Below are 26,356 nucleotides of genomic sequence, written 5' to 3'. Positions count from 1 at the left end.
TGAAGTGTCTCTTTTTCCCATTGCCTCTTATACTACTTACAGCACCTTAATATTTGTAAAGTTTTCAAGCTTTATAAAAATCAAACTGATTACCGCTCCTCTAATTTTATTTGTAGACAGTTTAGCAAATTTGACTTCAGTAAAATCCCCTTGCTCTGGGAAGCAATGGCAATTGAATGGTCAACTGCTGTGACTATGTTTGGTGGAAGTTTGGTAAAAAAAAGTATAGCAGGTGTTCCAAAAGTTAAACTCAAAATATTTATTTTATTGAAAATGCATAGTAGGTGCCTTGACGTAATTCTTTCTACTTTGTTATTTCAAAAAGGGAAGTGGCAGGATTTTGCAGTTTGCAGAGAACAAAGCAGTGTTGTATGTATTGGAATTTCATTGCACAACATATTCATGGTTGGATATACCTAGCTTAATTAGGCAAATAATAGATGTAACATTTTGATTATATGGCGGATGACTTGAAAAATGTAGCAAAACCTCCATTAACTCTAAACCTACTGATATAGAAAATACCTGTCAATCAACGTGACTCATACAAAGACTCCAATGTGAAAGACTCATAGAAAGACTCATATCCTGTGGATAACAATAGTTTTTCCAGCATTGAAAACCTTTATATGAGAAAGGATAGTCTTCCAGCTGGTGCTTGTGATCCCTTGTTATCTACCATTGACTATCTGTGTGAGCTGAAACACTTCAGTGTCATTCCTGGGTATTTGTTTCCCACTTATAAAACAGGAGGGATATCAACGGCTTTCCCATCAAAGCATTGTTCCAGCACTCTTGATGGTGTTTCCACAAGTGCTGATGCCCAGAGAGAAAGCAGTTAAGAAAGAGAGCAATAGGTATGTCTTCTGGTGGTCAAGCAACTAGAGAAATTGGGAGGGGGGGGAGGGGGGGGAAGAGGCATATTTCTGTCTCCTTCAACTCAGCCAGAGTTTTGCTGCTGAGTAATATGGGAAGGGAATTAGTCAGTGCTAAGTTTTGGGGTTTTAAAAAAAAAAAAAATGCTTGAAATTTATTTGCTTACGTTGCTAAACACATTCTTGTTAGATGTTGTTAATTAATGCTGCTTGATCTGATTGAGTCATTTAGGTTACATTTAGGTTAGATTTTCCTTTGAGCATTGAGGGCTCTATCCTGCAAAGTGCTAAGCATCCTCTGTTCCCACAGATTTCTCAGTAGGAGCTGAGAACACAGCATGTCCCAGGAGGTGGCTGGGTCCTCATGAGGCTGGATCGCACAGATTCTAGCGTAATTTAAAAATACGATGAAGCTTTTCAAATGTGTTTTGATTAATACATCATGAACTCTCCCACAGTAATAATTTCTGTGCCTTAATATATCACTATAAGTATTTCATTAAGCAGTAAAATCTTGCTATATTTTTCAGGCCCTCTGCTATACATGTCCTGCTGTGAAAGGAGACTGCAATTTTTCCTTTTAATTTTTTCTGGTGCAAATAAGTGATATGGTTTTACTGTCCATTTCAACACAGGCAGCAATTTTGAACAGTTATCCCACTTCTTTTGGGCTTAATGATGCTATGAGATGATGAAAAGTGAGTGACCTTTCAACATGGAGTGAAATATTCACTTTGCCACCAGGCTTCTGATTTTCTGTTCTGGAGGAGCAGCCTCTGCAGTAGCCCCATAGCACCTGACAGGGCTGTGAAAGAAATTGGGATGTTTATTGATCTAGGTACTTGCATGACTCACATCACTGATGCATCTGATGATAAACAATTGTGTGAACAGGTGAGCAGTTTGACTCATGTTTGCTGGTAAGTTTTTCAGAGCAACTTTTTGAGGACATTAAAATGCAATGTACCTACCCACTTGGGGCAATATTACTTGTTGTTTTTTTTTTTGTGAACTCACTTTCCTCAAGAAAAACCTGAGATCCCAACCCTCAAACTAAAAAAACATAATAAAAAATTTCCCAAGTATTCATGTTTACATTATTTTGACTCTACCTACTTTGAACTATTTGCATTTTGCTTACTGTGCTGTGTTTTATGTATCCCGACATGCCTGAGAAGGCAGTTTGGATCTTGGTAAAACTGGCCCAGCTTTTAAGATGTAGATATCTGAATTAGATTTTTGAATCTATATTTAGGTTTCTCAGTACAATGGCCTCAGTAAACAGGGTGATGAGCACTTGCAGCTGCATTACTGCTTCCATTGATGACTTCTCTGCAGTCTGGAGCACTGCTGGCTGAACAATTCTTCAAGTCATTGCAAGTGTATGTGGTGTCAGTGAAGCATCAAGAAAGAAGGAGCTATTCTTTTGTGTTTGATCCTTTTTCTTTTTTATTTCATTCTATAGGTTAATTGTTTTTGTTCTCTTCATACTATCTCATTTTTTACATTAGTATCTGACTATTAAAGGCTCTGAGGAGATCTTCAGTTTGAGAGGTCTGTGTTAGTGAAAGGCTTACTGGTTTTAATCTCACATTAGCAGAAGACTGAAGTTTTCTGTTCATGTTTACTCATTCTCTATATTTACTGGAAATACTTCATAATAGAATGATTACAAAACTTGCCATTTGGAGGTAATTTCCCATCTTCAGGATGCTTTACAAATTTTGGTGGCTGTGTGTGCTAAACTGTACAGATAGAGCAAGGAATAAGAAAGGGATGGAGTACATAATCTCTGAAATTATTTTATTGCAGATTTGCTGGTGAAGAAGCTGCTATAAGGCTAAACCTTCACTTTTTTTGAAGTCAGTGAGAGTTTTGCCAATTGAATGGGGCTGAGATTTCATTGTGTGTTTTGAAAAGTATGTATCAATTTTGATTGCCTCAGTATGAATCTTATTTTACCAGTTTTTCAAAGATATTTACATGCTGGCTTCATAAAAGATGCTTAGGTAGCCAAATTCCTTTTAAGAGAACTAAATTTCTATAGAAATCCATGATTAAATGGATATTTTTTATACCTTTGTAAGTACATTGAATTATCTAAAATGGTGAATATGTACTGATGGGATTTTTAAGGGAATATAAACAGTTTAAGTGTCTAATTGCCATTTCTGCGCATTTTTTTGCCTATTTTTTAAATTTGGACTATAAAGCCTTATTTTCAAAACTGCAGATGGTTCCTCCTGATTTCTGTTGGAGATGTAGAGGTTCAGCATGCATGAAAGGTAAATCAGTGTCTAGGACACTTTGTAGTTACTGATCGTCTTTTGAAAATGTGTGCATTTTTTCTTGCTGGGAGACATATAGCAAGTCACTGTAACAGAGCTGGGAATAGAACTACCTCTGCAGGAATACAGGGGCTTCCTAAGTATTTAGTTTTATGGTAAGACCAGGATCTAATTAAGACTCGTGGAGGGATTTTTTAAATTGTATCTTTACAAATTAAAATGGTATTCAAAATCTAACTACATGTTGGGGTAGGGTACTAAAATTAAAATTATCTTTTGTTATTTGTTCTATAGTTTGCTTAGCATTTTCTGTAGGAATGTCTGCCAGACTATGTTCAGGTACAGTTGTCTGAGTATAGTATGAAATTAATATTTTGTGAGCAGTGATGCATCTAGAGGCATTCTTTGGCCCAAGAACAGTCCATATATTTAGGAATTGTTCCTTATTAGATGGGCTGTTACTAAATATGCCTAAATGCAAAAAAAAAAAAAAAAAAAAAAAGTGCAGTATGCTTTCTATTGCATTCTGTTAGGAAGAAGAAATCAGAGTATGATATTCAAGAACAGATAAAATTAATGAGAAGTTGGTGGAAGAATTGTTTCAGATCTTAGCCAATGCTGCCACTTCAAATGCATAAAAAGCTCTTGAACTGAAATTCCCTGCTGCTATTATTTTGCACAATATTGAAATACAGTACAGGGGTATGCTTTGAATTTTTTTCCATGAGTAACATCGAGAGTCATCAATGTCATATTTAACCTACAATTTTGTTCTCTGAGATACTAGTAAGAAAGGGAAGTAACATTTTACTCATAACTCACTGAAACTAGCAATGGGAAACCTTGCCAATGCAAAATTTTTCCATAAATTTTATTTAAGCTCCTTTTCCAACCTCCTTTTCCAATGGTGTGGTTTTGACTGTGTTAGTGTAATGGGACAGCAGGATGAGCCAAACACCTCAGTTTTGCAAGCAATCCTTGCAGCTGTGTAGCATAGTAGTCGGGAACAGCGATTGTTGCCTTGGATTAAAATGTAGGCAGGATATGGGTCCATGGTATATCATAATCTAGCAGTTTTCAGAGGTGCTGGGTGCCACCTTATTGGCTTGACCAGGAGACTGTGTGTACCTGTAAGCAACAGATAAATACCTGGTTGTAGGTATGCCAGTGGTCCTCAATTATGTGAATGCATTATAATGGCATGAATAAACTGGGTTGGACAATTTCATATGTAAAATCTATTGAAAAACTTGCGGTATGTGATTTTCTTATGTTGGATGTATGCAAGAATATGCATTTTACTTTAGAGTATTCAAAGAAACCTATAGTTTGGCATTCAAATTCTATATTTGAAAGTTATATATTCAGTTTGTACTGATGTTAATGGAAACTGTATGTATGGGATTAACAGAAAAAATCAGGTTTAGTCCATAAATACAATATTTCAGCTATACCCAGAAGCATTTGGGACTTAATTGGGGGGGGGAGGGAAGGGGGAAAAATTTGGATTTTGTCAGATATCTCAAAGACCTGAAGAGCAAGAGTGTTTCAATTTACTTTTCCCCCGCACAGCAGTGGCTGTCACACACCTCATTAGATAAACAAGCAAAATGCCAACTAATTAATAAATGTGTTGAGTGGTCGAAGAAGGTTGCCTAGCAGTTTTCTACTTTGCCAAACACTGCATGTAAAGGAAAGGAACCTTTTCACTTCTTAGGGAGTGGGGAGATGATTCAGTCCAAGTGGTAGTGCTTTGGTTGGGGGTCTGACCTTTTGTTGTCCTGGGCCTGAGTTTGCCCTAGATGGTAACCACAGAAACCACTGAGGGAGGGTATATAAACTGCTCCCTGAGAGCCTGATTCAAATTCTCCTGAGGAACAGCTGGCCCACACCTTGGTGGATCTTCCCTTACTTGGGACACCAGGTAAGGATACTTTCCTGGGAACTGAGTGATACTTATTAGGTAGATTATAAGGAATTTGGAATAGAAGCAGAATAATCCTCACTCACAGAGTGGTGTAATTGTTATCCACTTAACAAGTGCCTTCTCTCAATAAACCTCACTTTGTAACTTGGACTTGGAACCTTATTCCTTCAAGGGGCAGATAGTGGCAGAGGGTCTGACCACGACATAGGGACACAATGAAGCTAAACAGTGAATGTCTCCAGGAATTTATATGAGTTTATTTATGTTTTTAATGATTGGTAAGATGCTGGAATTATCTGCTAAAATGATTGGGCAAACCTTCCTATGACAACACTCTCTTCTGTTGCTTGGATCATTGTTAAACTATAACTGTTCAGTTTGCAATTTGCCTTGTGTCTCTGCCTTGGGATAATGGTTGTTTCTTTTTGTGTCCTTTTATTTTAATTTGAAAGCTTTCAACACAGAGGCTTTGTACAGGGGTTAGACAAAGGGTTTCTGTTCAACTGATCTGAGTTACTAGAATTACAATCACAAGAACCTCAGAACAGCCTTCCAATAGGAACAATGTGGACCAAAACTTCATGGCTTTAAGATAATTCTTAATTGGCTCCAAAAAGAGCATATCATGGTTGCCTCTGACAGCAGTCCTCCAAAAGGAAAAGAAAGAAACTGAAGAGAGGAAAAATGTTTTTCCTTAAAAACCAAAACCAATAAAAAACAAAATAAACCCCAAACTGTAGAAAACACATAGTGGAAGAAGATGTGCCCAACCCTGGAAATAAGGTGCCTGAAGGCTGTGATCATATATGCTGCTCTGGCTGCAGCTGAGTTGGGTTAAGAGGTTACTTTCCTGAGTTTTTGTGCTCTGTATCCTGGAGAAGACTGAAATTGAATGAAGAGCTAATGGGGAGGATGGATGGAGAATTCAAACCAGTGGAATCAGTGAATAGAAGGAAGAACACAGGAGAGAAGTTTAAAGAGAATCTGTCAACAGGAGGTAGCTGGGACTGGTCAGATAGGGGGACTGCAACCAGGAAGCTGCTTTTGTAGTTCTAGATGAAATGGCCTGATTCTGGTATAGTCTGATTGTGGACAACCTGGCTTTGCACACATAGCCATATTTTAGTGTAACTCTTTCTATGTATAAAATGAGTGACACACAGCACACACTTCCCCCCCCCCAAGTGTCTTTGATTTGCTTATTTCATAGGTGCTATTTTTGGAATAGTCCTCATTTTTCATCAATAGATTTGCCTGGGACTTTTCATAAGTCATCACACATGCACATTCTCCAACATCTAGAGTAAAAGATTACCCAGAGTCACTTGTTATTTTCTGTATAAGTGCAGGTACACCATGGGCAGTTTTGATTTATAGTGAAAGGAAGTGTCGTGGTTTAACCCCGGTCAGCAACCAAGCACCACACAGCCACTTTCTCACTCACCCTCACTCAGAGGGACGGGGAGGAGAATCAGAAATGAATGTAAAACTCGTGGGTTGAGATAAGAACAATTTAATAGGTAAAGCAAAAGACACGCATGCAAGCAAAGCAAAGCAAGGAATTCATTCACCACTTCCCATAGGCAGGCAGGTGTTCAGCCATCCCCAGGAAAGCAGGGCTCCATCATGCGTAACAGTTACTCAGGAAGACAAATGCCATAATGCCAAATGTCCCCCCCTTCCTTCTTCTTCCCCCAGTTTCTATATTCAGCATGATGTCATATGGTATGGAATACCTCTTTGGCTAGCTTGGGTCACCTGTCCTGGCTGTGTCCCCTCCCAATTTCCTGTGCCCCTCCAGCCCTCTGGCTGGCAAGGCCCAAGGAACTGAACAGTCCTTGACTTAGTATAAACATCACCCAGCAACAACTAAAAACATCAGTGTCCTATCAACATTGTTCTCACATCATAGCCAAAACACAGCACTGTACTAGCTACTAAGAAGAAAGTTAACTCTGTCCCAGCTGAAACCAGGACAGGAAGAAAGAGTGTATGGACAAATTTCAGTTCTTTACAAGCATCTGGTTCTATCTAGCAGCAAACTTAGCTGTGACTGATGCTGGGTCATCAGTTACTTGATCACAGGGGATACAGGAATTCATTGAACTAATGTGTTTCAGAAAGACATTTAAGGTGGCCCATATATCTGAAAACAAATTGCTGAGATGCAGACATGCACATTCAAAACATTTAAAAGGGTACTTAAAAAGCCTTTTAGAAATTCATGAACCTAGTTTTAATCAGGAACCCAGAAAATAGCACAGATGTGAAATGTTTCACAGGCCAATTGTATAGCAAGCTGCAAATATTAAAAAAAAAAAAGAAAAAGAAAAAAAATTGCTGACCAGAATTTGCACCATTTTGGAATACATCTTGAAATTTTTAGCAAAGTGATTAAGTACTTGTTTTTAGAAATACTAGAAGCATGGCAGGGGACAGAAGTCTTTTATTTTCTGTGCAACTTGTCTGTAATATTCTTTGTCAAGTATTAAAGACTCCCTTGGATTTCAGTGGGGTTTAATTCAAGTTCTAAATTCTGTAACAGAAAAGAAAACAAATTTTTATATGGTGAGAATATTCTTGCTGCCCTTGATTAACAGTTACTTTTTCTATAGCTGTGCTAGTATGTGCATGAAAACTTAGGTCCACTTCCTTTTAATTTTTGTCTTATTTGTGGAGACATCTAATTCTCATTTCCAGAAGTTAATAAGGTTGTTTTCAATAATTGTTATTTTGTTTAAATACATCAGGTTTTATTTCAATGTTTAAAAAAAAGCACAAGTCCTCTGCTTCAATAGTTATTTCATTGTGTGAAAGAGCAAAAAGCCTGTATATTTATTTGTATTTTAAAAAGCCTTATGCAAACTTTTATTTTCAGAACTATGTCATGTCATGTGCTATCTTCTGTATTTCTAACTTGTGTGATTCTAAGTACTGTTTGTCTGTGTGTTTGGAGATGCTGTCGTGGTTTAACCCCAGCTGGCAACTAAGTACCACACAGCTGCTCACTCGCTTCCCCCACCCCCCCATGGGATGGTGAGGAGAATTGGAAAAGGTTAAACCCATGGGTTGAAATAAAGACAATTTAATAATTGAAATAAGGTAAAATATAATAAAAATAATTAGTAACAACAACAGTTGTAATGAAAAGGGGAGAGAGAGAGGAATTAAACCCAATGGAAAAAAACCCACCAAAGACAAGTGATGCACAATAAAATTACTCACTACCCGCTGACCAATGCCCAACCAGTCCCCGAGCAGCAATTGGCCCCTCCTGACCAACTCCCCCCAGTTTATATACTGAGCATGACGTTCTATGGTATGGAATATCCCTTTGGCCATTCAGGTCACCTGTCCTGGCTCTGCTCCCTCCCAGCTTCTTGTGCACCTGCTCACTAACAGAGCATGGGAAACTGAAAAGTCCTTGATTTAGAGTAAGCACTACTTAGCAACAACTAAAACATCAGTGTGTTATCAACATTGTTCTCACACCAAATCCAAACCACAGCACTGTACCAGCTACTAAGAAGAAAATCAGCTCTATCTCAGCCAAAACCAGGGCAGATGAACATCACTTTGTGGTTAGTGTTTTTTGCAACTGGAACTTTTTCCAGTTCTGTTTATATTTTTGTCACATTACTGGGACTGTATTGTAAAGGTATCATAGAATCATAATCATGAATGAATGGAATACAGTACTTACTGATCTTTACACTTGTATTTGCTAATAGTATTTATTTCACTCAAGAATGTGATTTGCAATACATTAAAAATGTGTGTTGTATTATTATAAATATACATTTATAAATACGTTTTAAAAGTCTCCTATATTTTTTAATAAAGACATTATGAAGTGAATAGTAGAAATAGTTAATGAAATAATTTACCTAATAAGATAATTCAGAATGCTGCCATAGTTTTATGTATATTTCTGAAAATGGGCTTCAGCGGAGTGCTTCCTTAACTGATGTGTGCTGAGTGGGATGGATTTTTTTCAAAAACTCCGGAGTGGAAAAGCAGGATTGTTTTTCATGTAGCATGACTGCATTCTTTTTTCATAGAAAGGTAATGAAATGTTTAATAGCACAGTAGTTGTACATACCAAGTGATGAAATATTTTGCTAATTCACTTGTTCATTACTTGTCAAATAACATTTATCATTCACTCACGGTTGTGATAATTAAGCACCAAAAGGAGAATTTGCATTAAATTTCTCTGGCCTAACTGTAAGTAACATAGTAGTAATTTTTGCTTATTTTTCAATTGCTTTTATAGCGGTTTGGGGATTTTTTTCCCCCCCCTCTTTTCAAATGAAACAAAATGGTTGTCTCCAGAATGCGATTTTGGAAGGTTTGTCTTTTGGCAGTGTCCATTAAGCAGAACAGATCTTTTTGCCATAGAAAATTGCTGCTTATGGCTGCTGGGTCTCATCTGCTATTACTTGCATGGTTGTCATCTTTGTACAAATTGGAAGACAGACTTGATTTTGAAGCCTTTTGCAGTGTGTTTTTGAATTGGAATTCTCTTCAGAAAATTTCCTAATTCAAATAAGGTCAACTACAAAAAAAGGAAAAAGATTAATGAATTTTGTTTCTTGTTAAGTATTCCAATTTTTTTTGTGTAAATAGCCTACCTAGTTTTTCAGCTGGCCAATACCTAAATGCCTTCATCTCCTACCAGTTCTCAAGACACTTGTTCAAAGGTCAGACATTTTAGGAATGCAATTTGAAAGTTTTGTTAAGTTTTGTTTGGATGGAATCCCACAGTACATCTGAAAACCATAATTTCCACCCTGTATTTGTGATGTGGTTTATTGCCAAGCTATTAGGTTTCAAACAATCTCAGACCAGTTACTAGAGAAGAGAGTGTCTGTGTTTGTGGTGGAATACTTTTGGGAACAATTTTCTTTCATTTGAGGAAAAAGGCTGGTCAAAAGTAAAATAGTAGGAAGGGTCTGGCTTCAGGATCAAATTATAGTCTTGTTGAAGTAGAAGAGGAGGCTAATGGGTATGAAAGTAACTGAAATCCATTGAAAGATTTGGAAGCATTTTCAAAGATAAGGAAACAAAGGAGTGAAGATGGAAGTGGAAATATTTGCTGTACAATTAGTGGACATTCATGAAATGTTCTCCTGTTACATGTTATGTGTAGATACTAAAGGTGAGTAGTAATTTTGAGAATTTATAGATAGAAATTGGTAAAAGAATACAATTTCAGTTGCTTCTGTTCAATTGGACCTTGTTCTTATTCCTTCTTATTGTCTCATCTAGAAGAGAGTAAAAACATCAGGTCTATATCATGCTGTGCTTTCAAAAATATTATACAGATCATTTAAAAGGCCCTTTGGCTCAACATATAATTTTATTTTTCTTATCAAGATTTCACTAATCTTTTATTTAGCTCACCAACTTGTTCAGAAGTTGCCCCTGACATATAATCAATACGACAGTAGCATTTAATCTTACATATTTGTCCATAGCTTGCTTTGCTTAGTCTTAGTATTTTTTCTTCAGTTATAGGGCTTCATGCATCCTTTAATAGCATTACTTCATTGATGAGTTAGATCTATGATTTTGGATATTGTAAACAAAAAATAATATCTTCTGAATTCTGTACCTCCAGATGCATTAAGAAAGTCTTATTTACTGTCTTCTTATCTCTTGTTATAGATTGGCATGTCTATCATAAGATTCCACATGACAAAAAATCTTGTTTCTTCAGCAAGTTTGTGAGCTACAACATTAGCACATGGAACTCTGGCTCTAATAGAGGCAGCTAAAACTGGAATAGAAACTAGATCACAATTTCCACACTTAATAAGGCAGGAAGTCAGCTGTTGCCATGGGACAGAGCTGGCTGAATTGTCATAGGCATTCCATAGACATAAATCTTAGACTTGTGCCAGATACTTCATGCTTTCCTGCTGTGCAAAACAGCTCGATATTTGATTTAAAGGATTTCTTTTCTAAAGAGGAATTGCAAGTAGCAGAGTTGAGATAACGTGAATTTGATGGGAAGATACATCATACACTCCAGCTCCATGTCACTGTTGTAGCTTCAAGATGCATGTCTGATTCTGGGGTTTATACTGTGATGGGTAAAAACTGCAGTCCAAGGCACAGAAAACAATCTTAAAAATTGATGTAAAGAGATGAAGCTGGTACTTTTCCTTTTTATGAACATGCTATATTGCAGTAACCTTAGTTTTGCTGCCTTTTTCAGTTTTCATGGATTTTTTTTCCTTTTCCCAAGAGCTTACATTTTGGGGTAATATTTTGCTTGGTAATATAATCAGTTTGGTTTCTGGATTCATTTTTAACTAGCTTTGAGAAATTAGAGCAATGTTAAATGCAGGTGAATCTGCTTGTTCTATATCAAAATGGGACAGATTAATCTGAAAAGTAGCAATTATGTTGTGGATCCCCATCTACTTTAAGAATTAGTTCCCAAAAGCAGATAGACCTTTGTAGGATAATCTCTCTGAAGAAGGAACATAAATGGTTAAAACACATTAGAAAAAGCTTGCAAGAAATGCCCTGTGAATAGAATTGTTGCTATGTGTATTGGGTTTTCGTGGCAAGGTTTTGGTAGCAGAGGGACTACAGGGTTGGCTTCTGTTAGAAGATGCCAGAAGCTGCCACCATGTCCAATGGAGTCAGTGCCAGCTGGCTCCAAGACGGACCCACCGCTGGCCAAAGTGGAGCCAATCAGTGATGGTGGTAGCGCCTCTGTGATAACATATTTAAGAAGGGGGGGGGGGGGGAAGAACTGCTGCAGGACAGCATCTGGAAGAGAGGAGTGAGACTATGTGAGAGCAACAACTGCAGATACTAAGGTCAGTGAAGAAGGAGGGGGAGGAGGTGCTTCAGGTGCCAGAGCAGAGATTTCCCTGCAGCCTGTGGAAAAGATCATGGGGAGGCAGGCTGTCCCCTTGCAGCCCATGGAAGTTAACAGCGGAGCAGATATCCACCTGTAACCTGTGGAGGACCCCATGCCAGAGCAGGTGGATGCACCTGAAGGAGGCTGTGACCCTATGGAGAGCCTGTGCTGGAGCAGGGTCCTGGCAGGACTTGTGGCCCCACGGAGAGAGGACCCCATGCTGGATCAGGTTTGCTGGCAGGACTTGTGACCCTGTGGGGGACCCACGCTGGAGCAGTCTGTTCCTGAAGGACTGCACCCTGTGGAAGGGACCCAGGATGGAGCAGTTCACAAAGAACTGTAGCCCATGGGAAGGACTCACATTGGAGATGTTTGTGTAGGACTATCTCCCGTTGGTGAGACTCCACGCTGGAGCAGGGGATGAGTGTGAGGAGGAAGGAGCGGCAGAGACAAAGCGTTATGAACTGAACCCAGCCCCCATTCCCCATCCCTCTGTGCTGCTCGAGGAGAGAAGGTAGAGAAATCAGGAGTGAAGTTGAACCCGGGAAGAAGGGAGGGATGGGGGGAAGTTGTTTTAAGATTTGTTTTTATTTCTCATTAACCTACTCTGATTTGATTGGTAATAAATTAAATTAATTTCCCCAATTTGAGTCTGTTTTGCCTGTGATGGTAATTGCTGAGTGATCTCCCTGTCCTTATCTTGACCCATGAGCCTTTCATCGTATTTTCTTTCCCCTGTCCAGTTGAAGAGGGGGAATGATAGAGCAGCTTGGTGGGCACCTGATGTCCAGCCAAGGTCAACCCACCATACTAAGCTGAGGCTGGGGCTCTACACATAAATATTATTTCAAACAATACAAAGTTTACATTAAAAACTCATAAACAATGAGACATGACAAGTCTCACTAGTTTCTCCTGTGATGCTTTATTGTTTGTTAAATCACAAAAATTTTACAAGGCCATTTATAGTATGGAGCTTGTTCTGAGCTTAAGGGTTGAGAAATGTATGTACTGTAGGATGCCTTCTGCAGAGGGCCTAAGCTGAATAAAACAAATAACATGATCATTGAGGCTTTATTTACACCAAAGAGTTTAACTATGTTTATGTAGCTAAAGCAATATAACTGAACGAACAAGGATGATGTTGGCTGGTTAGAATCTGTTTATGGGAATGGAAATAAATTATAGTGATATAAGCTGTATTTATAGCAATGTAACTGCAATAGGATTGTACAGAGGAACTGCATTGCCAGAAGGAAAAATCACATCCTTCACTGGAATAATCATGTTGTACTTCTATGTGGAGGCCAGGCCTAAATTAATTCCAGTTGCATTTTTGAGTACTTAAACAAGAAAGATGCTTCAGTAAAGGCTTGATTTGGCTCTGAGAGGTTTTAACACTGAGAGGTGTTGAACATCTGCATCTTCACTGAAGTCTGTGCTTTTTGAAGGTGTTGTATGCCATCACAGTCCTGTGTTTCTGTCTTGGCTCTAAATCTCATTGAAGTCAGCAGGAAAATGCTTGTGTGGCTGCATGACTGGAACCTCTTAAGAGACCTTTGTTAGCCTGGTATATCTTGCTTTCTGACAAATCAGGTGCACGATCATTAGGAAGCAGTTTATCCTGAGTGCAGAAAAATGTGCCAAAACGCGATCATATGTGACAATCACAATGGCAAGCTGGGACACAAACCCAAGTTTTATTCTGTTCAGTAGTATTATTTCAGCTTTTTACTTCCATAGCCTGCACATAACTAACATGATTACAAGCCCAAGTATAAAGCACCACCGTCTCTCTCAGGGGGCTCAAACAATCTGTTTATTCTCCCCAAATATGAGTTTAAATATGTATGAGAGGAATGGCCTATCTAAAAGACTGTTCCCATGAGAACTTTCTTTGGCATAATACTTCACTAATACTTTTCAGAGTACACTGATCTGGTGACACTTAAGAGAGGACAGCACAGAGATCCCAACATGTACTGAAGATGTGAATTTAGATAGAAAGAAGACAATTAGACATTCCTTTTTTTTGGGGGGGTGGGGGTGTAATAGTGTAAAGGGTTAAACACATCCAGCATAATAAGTAGTGTTTCTAATAAAAACAAATGGTTTATTTTAATTGGAAGTAAATATCCCATTTTCAGGCATTTTGTTTTTTAATCTTTGGTTCACATCTCCTTTAAATGCTTTCCTCTGAAGTGGCAGCATAGGCTTATCAGATTCCATTATTATTATTTCCAACATATTACCATTTGATTTTGGTTTGGCAGATAGATTTACTATTAATGCTTTTCAGATGGAGGTGGCATCAGATTTTGGTGGCAAAATTTTTTCTGTAAGGAGACTTTTTATTACTGGGATCACAGAATAATTTTACTTTATATAATTTTTATCTTTCCTTTCCCCTCTGTTAATGTTCATATTAGTACTGAGACCACTACTGGATTTAGTGGGCTTTGGATCAGATCCTGAATTTGCTTGCAGTCATTACAAGATCTGGTTTGACACTATTTCTAACCTGCATCTTCATAAACCTTTTCATTTTAGTTCCATCTCACAAGATCTACAGTATATATTTTTCTCATTAATTTCCATTCAATGTCGCCACAACTGGTGCTGTCACAGATACCACATAATGAAGAAGAAGGAAGAGAAACACACTTTCATAGGGTTTCTGCACATAGGAACATAGAGTAATTATGTGGAGGGGATGACCTGTGCAGACTACTTGGTCTACTCCCCCACTCAAAGCAGAACCAACTTCGAACTTAAGTCTAGCTTCAAAGTTAGATTATGTTGCTGAGGGCCTTATCCAGTTGAGTTTTGAATATCTTCACTGATAGAAATTCTGTAAGTTCTGTAGCCCCTGTTTCTGTCCTCAATATGAAGAACTTTTTTTTAATATGTATGTGGAATTTCCCTGCTTTGCTGCAGCTTTTAAATTGGATTGAGATAGTTTTAAAATTTGAACATGGAATAATTCCTGAGTTCTAGAAAGGTTTTATTTTCTTAGAATAAAGTCCACACTTGAAGATAATCCTATATAACAATAGTCAAACAAACCTATACACATCAATTCTGGAGGCAGCAAAGAGGTGTGGCAAGCAGTCAGTCTGAAAGAGTAAGACTCAAGTACTTCTTTTGGTAGTAGAAGGAAGAAATGGTTACAAACACAGTGTCTAGAAGATAGTTTTTGGTAAGAAGGGGCCCTTAGATAACTTCTTGGGGGCTTTTTTGGTGGGTTTTTTTTTTGTACCACAGGAGAAAATTCTCCACACATGACTGCACTGAGCTATAACATATTCCTTATTTTGGAATATTTCCCTATTTAAAATAGTGATATTTTATGCCATTACAGATTAATTAGATTTAAATACCCCAGTCTTTAGGGCAAATACTCCAAGATGAGAGGATATAGATGATGCCTATTCCAAATGTCTGAAAAATAACTAAAAGAGAAAAATCACAAAATGTTGAATTTACACAGTGATGGGATTTAATTCTGGTTTGACTGAGGCTATCAAGAGTTGTGTGGCTAAATCCATTGTCAGCTGTAATAAACACTGCTTCAATCTATGTGAATGTTTGCAGCTGTTGAAGAAAAAGGCATCTTTGCTTCTTAGTCAAACAGTACATAAAATTAATTGTGCTAGAATAGATTGTGTGTAAAAACAGGTGCAGTAATCAACTGACTTACAGAAGAAAGTATGGGACCTACTTTTTCATATTGATTGCCTCTTCCAGTTATTGGATTATGAAAGTAGACCTCATTTAACAGAAGTCCTTGAGAGAGAAAAAGAAAAAAATCACCTGTGGTTTTATTTTATAGTCTACATGGAAGTTATATTCATGTAATTTAGAAAGATCCACTGAATCGATTTTCAGCAATGTAGAATACATACACCAAATTTATTTATCCTGCCTTTGTCTGCTTAACTCACTACAGACATGAACACACATCATGTATTATTTAAATGTGTAGCTTGACACATGCAATTTTTAGGTTTTAGAAGTGGAAAGAACATAAATTATACAACAGAAAGCTTTCAGCATGCTGCATAGTTGAATGTTTTTAATTCAAAATGAAGACACACATTAACCTTAAAAAAAATCAAAGGGACTCGGTGGGTACTTATATAACTGAGCAGACCATCATGCCCATTTGTCCTGCTCTCAGCAGTGAGTTTAGTGAACATCTCACTGGGTGACAGTGAAAGCACATGTGGACTGAGCTGGAGGACTGACACAGTATGTATGTTCATTTTCTGGTGAAACAGATTCGGGTAATCCATGTAGTGAAGCTACCCTTCAGTTTGACTGTGGCTCTTTCAAATTTGATTTGAACTCAGTTTGACAGAGAGGTAGAGGTATCAAATAAGCTTGCCACAACTGTTATAAATATGGGGGTTTGATGAGGGGAAGGAGTCCAAACCATACAGAGCCTTTGCTGAGACTAACAGGAACATACAGAAGTACTACTGAGCCTTGAGTAAACCCCAGAAACAGATGCAGAGAAAACTGGGCTTTTCTAGTTTTGGTGTTCAAAGAGCAACTTTTTTTTTTTTTTTAATAGGACTAAGTACAGACATTGTGAAATATTACTCTAAAGTGAATATAATGCAGTATTGATATTCTTTTTATGAAGGTTGATATAGGGATGTGCCAATTTAGCAAAGTAAGCTTTCAAAATGGGCATGATACTTTTTTTAGCTGCACGCTTCAAAAGCCATCAAAATAGCTGTTGCCTTCTGTCCTGGAAACTGTCAGGAACCTATAAATAAACATAAAATAATACAGGAGCAAGAAAAGAATCTTATGCCAGCAGTTAATGTTGTTGTTATTAATTCTGTTGTTTCTTTTTTTTTTTTTTCTTTTTACAGTGTATCCTATTCAGTGCATGTCTCTGAGGATTACCCAGGTACAGTGCAACGTTCTTGTCTGTGACGCTTGTATGCATGATACTGCAATTTGCAATATTCAGCTGAAAATATCTGAAAGGGTGTTAATGTCTTCCAAGTGCACCCTTATGCTAATAATTTTCCATTAGTTAGATTATTTTCAGAGTCATTTCTCCTTTTCAGGTGTCATTTATCAACTAGGTCAGGGTGAGAAAACCTGGTTCACAAGCTTACAGAGACTGGAGCTTGTGATGCTTTCTGTGTCTGGAGCCAACAGTGACAGGAGTGAGAAACTGCCCAACTCCTCTTTGGCATGGTAGATAAAGCTTGATCTTTCAAGAGGCTGCACAGTCTGGCATGGGGCCAGCAAAGCACTTCTGTGTTAGACCTTAATGAGACTACTCACATTCACATTCTTAAAGTTAAGCCTGTGGACTGTGCATTGATGCTTCTCAGGGTCTGTTGCAGCCAAGGGTTTGTGTATGGGTATGTATTTGGTAACATAAGCTTGCAAAGCTGTTCAGTCCTGCCTCCCTGTCATACCCTGAGCTGGGTTGTCAAAAATATTTATTTGTGTTACTGTGTGGCCAACCCAGACAAGGGGAATTATCCATATGAAAGACAACCAGGAAAGAGCAAAAGCTAGTTTTCTACTAGCTTGTTTCCCTGATTTCCTTTACAAAGAGACTGCATAGATACTTCAGGTGGCACAGAGATCAGCAGAAGCAGGAGAGGGAAGCAAGGGTGAGGGCAGACAGGCACTGTGCAAGTAAAGGTACATGGTAGTACTGTTGGATTGCACCACATTCTGTATTTTTGCACCTGGGAGTATTTAATAGTCTAAGTACTGTGAATTATATGAAACCCTCTGGCCTTTTTTTATCATTATCTGTAACATCTCTGTTATATTTCTAAAATAAATATTTCTTGTTTCTTTTAGAATCTCTAAAGAAGTGAGGCTTTGATCTTCACTGATAAGCAGTAGACTATGCCTGTTCAAAACACCAGAGTGTTTGAAGCAGATGCAGAGAGAAATCAGTATCAGCAGTGATGCTAAATACAATGGATTATGTGAAAGAATGCTCACAACCTTTGTGAGAGATATTTTTTTTCACCAGTAAAAACTGGAGGAAAAGCTACTACTAATAATAATCTATTCAACATGTAGTAAGCAGAAAAACTGAGATTCATAAAATACACAGTCATACCAGTGATAAATCAGTGACTCAATGATTACTCCATTGACCTGACAATGAAAGGAGGGACAAATCGTTGGGAAAAAAATCTACATCATATTTTATTAATGTTTTGTTTTATTAGACATCAGTAATGGATTTATTAATTTCAGGGATTAAGCTATTATGAAGGCACTGAACTTGATGTCTATGAGCCCCTAAACTAAATGGCAAGCTGGAGCACTGAACCAGCAGTTACTCTCACAGCACATAAGATCTCATCTCCTGGCAAGCTCTTCTGACAGGCACACCTCAAACTTCCCTTACAGATGCTGTTTCCAGCATGCTCTGATGGCCTACAAGCCTGAGTGACTTTGGTGGCTCTAAAACCTAATAAATATTCTCTGCCATCACCCCCTATATTTTAAAGCCAGATAGAACCTGGGGGGGGGGGAGGTAAACCAGCTATGCATGTTTACTGATTGCAAATGTAACCCTTCAAGCCTTTGGAAGAGCTGATTTCATTCATATCTTAAGCTTTTGCAGTATGTATGTTTGCTTTGTGATGAAGAGGTGTTTAGTGTGTTAAGAAGGATAATGACTGTCATTTTACAGCTTTGATCCTAAAAATACTTCCTTTGGCTTGGTGAGCCAGATTCTTTGTCTCCTCTTTGTGCTAAATCTATAACTTAACATTACTGCTCACTGTGTCTACCTCTTCTCTGGCATGTATTTTAAGGGATGTTTCACGGACATATCAGGGTGTGATGGTGTCAAGCCTGGGAAGCTCTGTGCTGGTATCCTCCTCAATTGGAAGATGATCTTCAAGTATTGCTACTAGCTGCTAGAGTTCAGAGCAGGATATGCTCATCAAATTAAATTTATCATGGGTTAAGTCTTTACAGATCAAGGTTTAAGTCCATTAGTGTGTACCTATATCAAAGTCATATCCTTTGGAGAGTAAGAGTGTGTAATACACATTGGATCAAATTTGGAAATCATGAGAAGGCTGTCAGAGTTGATCATCAGATAAATTTCTAATGTATGCAATAAATATATGAAAATAGAAGAGATTAAGTTACCATACAAATTATGTTCATTCAGCTGAAAGTCATACCACCACAAGTAATTTTTAGATATTATAAGAAGAGCTTTGGGTACTGTGTATACTCTAGCTCCATGCATTGTTGTTATATATGCAGTGTCACTGCATTGGCACTGATAACACTGTGTAACTATTGCTGAATTGCTTCATAAAACATCAAAAGATTACAGAGTGTTAAATCATACCTATGGGAATTGCAATATGACATGACAACTTTCAATAATGGAAGGTGTTTGAATGTTTCATAATTATGAGTGAAAGCTAAAAATATGCTCACAAAGGCACACTGAATAACTTAATAGGAGTAGTGTTGAGACAATATTGTCTCAAAGTTATATATACATTGCTGAAATTGTGAAAATATCACTGAAAATTTAGAGGTAGGTAATATCAGTTCCAGTAATATATCTTTGTAACCATTTTCTCATAACATAGACACAACTGGGGGAAAATAATGCTCCTAAGGAGCAGTTATAGAATATAACATCAGTGAGTAGATTAAAGTTCCATTAATATGAGTGGATTGTGACTCCTGTGAGAACCATTACAACAGCAAGCATTATGCTAATGATTGTACATTCTGAGTGATACATGTTGGCTGTCATAAACTTGTAGAACTGCTATAGTCTTTTATCCCAGTGATTTGTGGGTTACACACATGTTAACAGAAACATCTTTTTCTTAAACCTTGTTAGATTGCAGCACAGAGAGAGACAACCAGTTTGGCAGCAAGTGGTTTGTTGCATCCCTACACTAGGTTCAGGCAGACTCCACTTAAAAAGAGAGGTGTTCCTGGGTGTAGTGCCTTAGAAATTGGATGTTGAAGAAAGCAAGCCCAGTATTTTAATTTCAAGTTTCATTAGACTGATGGAAGGAAAGAAAAAAAACCCCAATGGTTGCCAAATAGAAAAGGAAAACAAATACTTGGCAGTGAAAAGTACATTATCCAGCTGCCAAGAAAGAATGACAAACAGTGGACATAAAAATATAATTAAAATCCATATATGTATATCTTGATAACTTTTTATTCTTTATAGCACTGTTAAAGGAAAAATTCATATAGACATGGGTACCACTAGGTTTGCTTTAATCACAACTCAGAGTTGGGCCACCACCTCAGTGAGTGGCAGAGAACAAAGGGATACAGCACAATTTATATACACTTATCAAATCATTAGTCAGTGTCTGAAGTTTTTAGAAGTTTCCTTTGGTCTTGTCAGTTCTGCGAATCCATCACCTGACCCTGTCCCAGCTGATTCATCTATTCGGTTCCAGTCTCTGCCTCGGTTCCAAGGTCCTCCTTGGATCATGATCTTCTTTCTGACTGCTTTAACTCACACAATCCTTCAAGCACACTTAGTCTTTGAGCAAGCAATTCCTATTCACATATACTATTTTTTTCTAAAAACACCTGCATTTTTGAGAGCAGCTGTGTATACAAATTGATCATCTATTGTTTCTCTATTCTCCTACTGATTAACTTGACTGGGTTTTAAACCAGCCTTGGATTAGGACTATACAAGGGCCAAGGCCTGGTTCTGCCATTTAGCAGCTTCAGCACTTTAAATTTCTTAATTCAAAATACATTTTCTTTAACAGCACATATTGCTGTTTTTCCTACTTTTTCACACATCAATAAGTTCTAGCACATGGATTTCCTTTCTCCCACCCATATATATGGTGTTAGGTATATTTAGGGGTAAATGTTGACCTTGGTTATTCCAGCTCATTAGACTCTATACCAGTAAGTTACACTCCCAAACCTGGGAAAGGAATGAGTGTGTGTTGTATACCCAGAGCCATCCAGTATGGTGAGGCTGACACTGAAATGATGGCAGGAAGGTAGAACATGCAAATAGAGGCAAGGCAGGGGTTTGTGGAGGGGGTGAGATGCAACTGTCTTGGAGGCACAATTTACAGCCTGTCCTGCTGACAGGCAAAAGTGGGAGGAGGAGGAGTGAATGCTGGTAGATGGCTGGAGGGACCCCATTTTATTTGCACAATGCTGTGGCTTTAAAACACATCCCTGTGCCAAGCATGTAGCCAAGCAGACACAAACTGAGCAGATAGAGCAGGTTGCTATGCCCACTGGAGTGCAGTGCTCAGGGAAAAGTGGTGTCAGCCTCCTGCAGCAATTGCCCGCTCGCAATATGTTTGTTGAGCTGAGCACAGATTACCTCATGGGACAGTGCAAGAGTGGAAGTAGGCGAAGGTGTGGGATAGTGTCAGACTCAGTAGACGTGAATGTGGCAGAAAGGCTGTTTCACAGGCAGTGGGCTGCTCATGTGCCTGTCTGTCTGTGGCAGTGCAGCTGCTAGTCTGCAAAGGTAGTGTGGCACACCTGTGCAAGAAAGGGGCAGCAGCATCAGGGCTTGGTCTTGATAGAGACTTCTAAAACCCACAATAATACAAGTAATAATATTGCTGAATTTACTGATCAGTTGATGTTAGCATTTTCAACATTGCACTGGAAGCACTGTGGTCAAAAGCTTTGAGCATGCAGCAGTATGCTTAAAATTATGTGTGAGTTTACACACTTTGCTGATGTGGGAATGGAGTGTTCAAAATTATGATAGATCAATTCCTTGTTTCAGTTCTCTTATTTGTCTCTTTATCTGTGATTACTTAATTGTCAGCTACCCTGGTTTCAGCTGGGATAGAGTTGATTTTCTTCTTAGTAGCTGGTACAGTGCTGTGGTTTGGATTTGGTGTGAGAACAATGTTGATAACACACTGATGTTTTAGTTGTTGCTAAGTAGTGCTTACTCTAAATCAAGGACTTTTCAGTTTCCCATGCTCTGTTAGTGAGCAGGTGCACAAGAAGCTGGGAGGGAGCAGAGCCAGGACAGGTGACCTGAATGGCCAAAGGGATATTCCATACCATAGAACGTCATGCTCAGTATATAAACTGGGGGGAGTTGGTCAGGAGGGGCCAATTGCTGCTCGGGGACTGGTTGGGCATTGGTCAGCGGGTAGTGAGTAATTTTATTGTGCATCACTTGTCTTTGGTGGGTTTTATTTCTCTTTCTCTTTTTGTTGTCTCCCTTTTCATTACTATTATTATTATAATATTTTATTTTATTTCAATTATTAAACTGTCCTTATTTCAACACATGTATTTTACCTTTTTTTTCCCCAGTTCTCCTCCTCATCCCACCAGGGGAGGGAGGGAAGTGAGTGAGCGGCTGTGTGGTACTTAGTTCCTGACTGGGGTTAAACCACAACATCAGCCTTTCTGCTCTAGAGTATATATTTCAATTCAGCCCAGATCAGTAGAAAACAAAATTTTATTACTTTCACAGACAGGTCAGCAATTAATGCAAAATAAGCTTCTGCAGATACTACATAAAAATTTGCTTCCCCTTGTTCATTGTTACTAAACATTTGGCTGGAAGGAAAAAAAAAATCACAGCGTGATCTCCACATTTTGTAAGAATGTTTGGAATAGACTTTCCATATTCATATCCATACCTAATGTTTTTGTTAAGTGGGAGGAAAGATATTTTTTTTTCTGAATATAGGCACAAGAAATGTTGTCCACTGATTAGAAGATGCTTCAAACATCCTTTACATGACTAGGCAAAATGAGGCATAGGTATTTTGAATAATGGGCTGTTAACACCTAGGTCTGAATGCAGCCTTCACTCTGCACACCAGACCTAGCTTGAATTTTAGTATCAGGCATGACAAAAATCATAGAACAAGTCTTAATTTTGGAAAAGGTTGTCTCAAACCCTCATAAGCCTTGTGGGACACTTCAGAGCAGCCCTTGGTGTGATTCCTGAAAGCCACGATATCAGACTCCAGGGGTTTGCTTTTATAAAATTTGGGACCAAATCTTCCATTCTTTTGGTATTTTTCTTTTCATTAGCAATCTCAGCTGAAAAAAATGCACCAGGAAGATGGTAGTGCTGGGCTTCCCTAATGGGAAGTGGTTCCTTATGTTACAAGGGTGGAATGGGCAACATTGGAAGATGCTGGCAGAAAAAAAATTGGACTTCACCATGCAAGGTGTTTTTCTTTTGTAGATAACACTTATGTTTCCATTTCTGATAATGATGAAGATGTGGTAGTTACAACAGAGCCAATTCCAGTAATTTTCGACCAAATTGCTACAGGTAATCTTATGTCCCGAGTGTTTTACCAAGTTCATATTTTGTGAGGAAAGACAAGATGTTGCCTTTACTTAAAGGGAGATATGTTGATGTGTGTACAGTTTGCTATTTTCTCAGTCTTGCTGTAGTAAATTGTCCTACATTTCAGAATAGAAGAAATTAAAATATTTCTTTTGGGGATCAACATGATTGTACAGGCAGAATGTATTTTATTCTTTTAATGTCTTGCAGTCTGTGATAAAGCAATTCTCCTTGAATACAGTTAGAGGTGCTTAATACTTCCCAGTTATAAGTTTTCATGCTCACTTGCTTAAAACTTCACTAAATCTTCACCACTGGGGATGAAACAGTCTATAACTACCATTGCCTCTAATTAATTATTTCAGGAAATTTCAAACAAAATGATTCGGCTGTTTCACGAAATGAGACTATAGAAAAAAATATCTTTTTTCCCGGTGATTTTTGGAACCTGTTAATTTGAAATTATTTCCATACTTTCAAAAATTATTCGATACATGAAAGGTCATGCTTTTCAGACATCTAGACACATTTATACAATATATAATCGAGATTTGTGCATACTCCATAGAGATTTTTTAGATTTTAGCAGTCAAATTCCCTGATGGTTTCAGGCTGCAGGAGAAACTGCATAGAGCAGTCTTAATTCTGGAAATTCTTCAGATAGGAACACTTGACTTTGCAGACTTTTTTTATTTATTACAATAGTTTAGGGCTTTCTTTGTGTAACACAGAATTACTTTGAATTTCACTGGAAAACCAATATGATCTTCAGTCTCTGATCTCATTTATACTGATGTAAATAAAAAATAATTTTATTGAAATCATTGGAGTGGTACACAAACAAAAATTGGCCATTATAGTTAGAAGTTTAAGATAAATTTTACTTGCAAATATTTCTGTAATTTAAAGACAAATACAGCCTGTCATTTAAAATAGGATCAAACCCTATATTTTATATAGATTATTAGATTTAATTTTGCTGAGGGATTTTGTTTTATTCTTTTATAAAGTATACAAAATTAATGAATGACACTGAAGTGTAAATTACAGATTGAGAAAAACAAATGCCCTAGATGGACCAGCCGAGTTTCATTTCACACTTAAAAATATGAGTCTTCTGAGATGTTGGGGCTTCTTAATTTTAGACTGTTGTATTGTAATCTCTTTGGTGCTTTTCCTATCTGTAATTTTTTGTTCCTTATTTGCTCTACTACTCCAAGTTTTTAAAGTCTGCATATGCAAAATTATTTCACATTTTTCACGTGTTCCCTATTTTCCTGTTTCTTTTAAGAATTAAGAAAAACCAGTGATGTCAACTATTGCTTATCCATAAAATCAAAATTACAGAGGGAGAATGGAGAGGTATGTATTTCTTGGATTTTTTTAACAAGATATTTTAAGAAACAACAAAATAATAAAATATGAATATTTACCATAGATTCCCTGTCAAATCTAACCCAAACTGTAGGTTTACACATTTTATAAGGTGAGTGTAGTTCTCTGGGTTTCATATGTGGATTAACCAGCAAATCACTTAGTTGGGATAGGGATGCTCCCATCTTGGAGATGTTTATTTTATCTTTTGTTCAGTGGTGGCATAGACCCTGTCTGCCCTAAAAATACAGCTCTCCTGGAGAAGTAGATCATGATGCCATTACCTTTTAACCTAGTCTTGCATGTAGGACCACACCCCATTTATTAGCTCATTGCTTCATCATGTGGCCTACAGCAGTCCCACTGGAGTCTCTGGACCTCTGCATGACACTATTCACCATAAGTAGCATCTGGAGTATTAAAGCCTTCCAGTCACAGTTGTATTTGTGCTGTACCTCTGGCATGGGTCCCTGACCAGTATCACTTTGACATTAACTCAAGAAAGAAGTGGCACTAACGTAAGGTATACAGGGGTTGACAGTGTTATGGGCTCAAAGAAAGTACCACATAGGCTTCCACCCCAAGCAAGAAATTGAGCACTGTAACAAGATTTCAAGTGCTTGACTTAAAGACTTCCTTTGTTAAGGGTGGTTGCTTTGTTTAGAATACTTGTTTCTTGACTACTGCTTTTTAGGCTCCAATCTGTATTTGATCCTGGAAAAGTCAGATAAGCATGTTCAGATACGATAATGGGTATGGCTGGGTTTTTTTGTAGATGAAACCTGATTTGACGTAAAAAGTTGCATTGGAAATATTTTGCTTTGGCTGCCTCATAATTGTATTCATTGCTCTGTAAACATTATAAATTCAAGCACAGTAAGAATTTACCCTTTTGATTAAAAGCCTGAGATACAGTTAGCTTCTATGGGAAAGAGTTTGAGCTTTTATTTATTTATTTTTCCAATTAAACAAGGTACTTACTTAGGCATGGAAGTACTGAAAAAAGCCTTTAAATAAAAGACTGACCATTTCATTTGTCTAGACAGTTAGACATTTTGGTTAGGATAGGATGAGTTTGTCACTTTTGTAGTGTGAGAGTTTAATTTCTCTTTGCTTTGTGTTGAATTTTTGTTCAGTTGAGTTCTCTTTTAACACAGGCTTCCCCTTGAGCTAAAGTTATTATAAAACAATGAAGACTGATGTCACTTTGTTTCTTTTCAGTAAAGTAGAAGCAGAAATTATTTTTATTCCTTGTCTTAAAAAATTGCTGTGAAATTGGCTGAAATACAATTTTTGTTCTATGTATACATACAGTGAATAGAGCAGGAATTTAGAGACAAAGGTAAGGAAATGGGATTAGAATGTCTGACCATAGAAATTGGTGATAAGAGTATATTTGACAGTTATGAATATATGGGACTTAGAGGTAACTTTTAATCTTTGATTCATACATCTGATTTATATTCCATTATGACAGTTCTGTGCAGGACATAAATAAAAAGTATGCAATATATACATCATGATCAGATTAAAGTGAAGAATTATGATTTTATCAAGTATTCTTTATGGGATCCTTGTCAGCATAGGGTCTAGAAATAATAAATGGATTGTGGGAAACAAGATTTAATATCTTCAAGCAATTACATCATTATAAGTAAAGGTTCCATTGGTAGGAAGCAGAATATAACACTTCTG

The 26,356-nt window shown here is 37.6% G+C and overlaps 1 protein-coding gene across 1 annotated transcript in view; it reads left to right on the top strand.

Annotated features, from left to right (window-relative positions):
* Window positions 1–26,356, top strand: part of LOC119140613 (protein mono-ADP-ribosyltransferase PARP8-like) — a 151,125-nt gene that overhangs the window by 65,521 nt on the left and 59,248 nt on the right. The window contains exons 3-5 of the mRNA XM_037372096.1: window positions 16,854–16,891; window positions 23,180–23,269; window positions 24,579–24,649. Coding sequence (XP_037227993.1) covers window positions 16,854–16,891; window positions 23,180–23,269; window positions 24,579–24,649 — 199 coding nt within the window. The remainder of the gene's footprint in view (window positions 1–16,853; window positions 16,892–23,179; window positions 23,270–24,578; window positions 24,650–26,356) is intronic.

The sequence above is a fragment of the Falco rusticolus genome, chromosome W (assembly GCF_015220075.1).
Source record: "Falco rusticolus isolate bFalRus1 chromosome W, bFalRus1.pri, whole genome shotgun sequence".
Classification (NCBI taxonomy): domain Eukaryota; kingdom Metazoa; phylum Chordata; class Aves; order Falconiformes; family Falconidae; genus Falco; species Falco rusticolus.
Note: the sequence above shows the minus strand (reverse complement) of the source record. Positions and strands in the feature narration are given on the sequence as shown.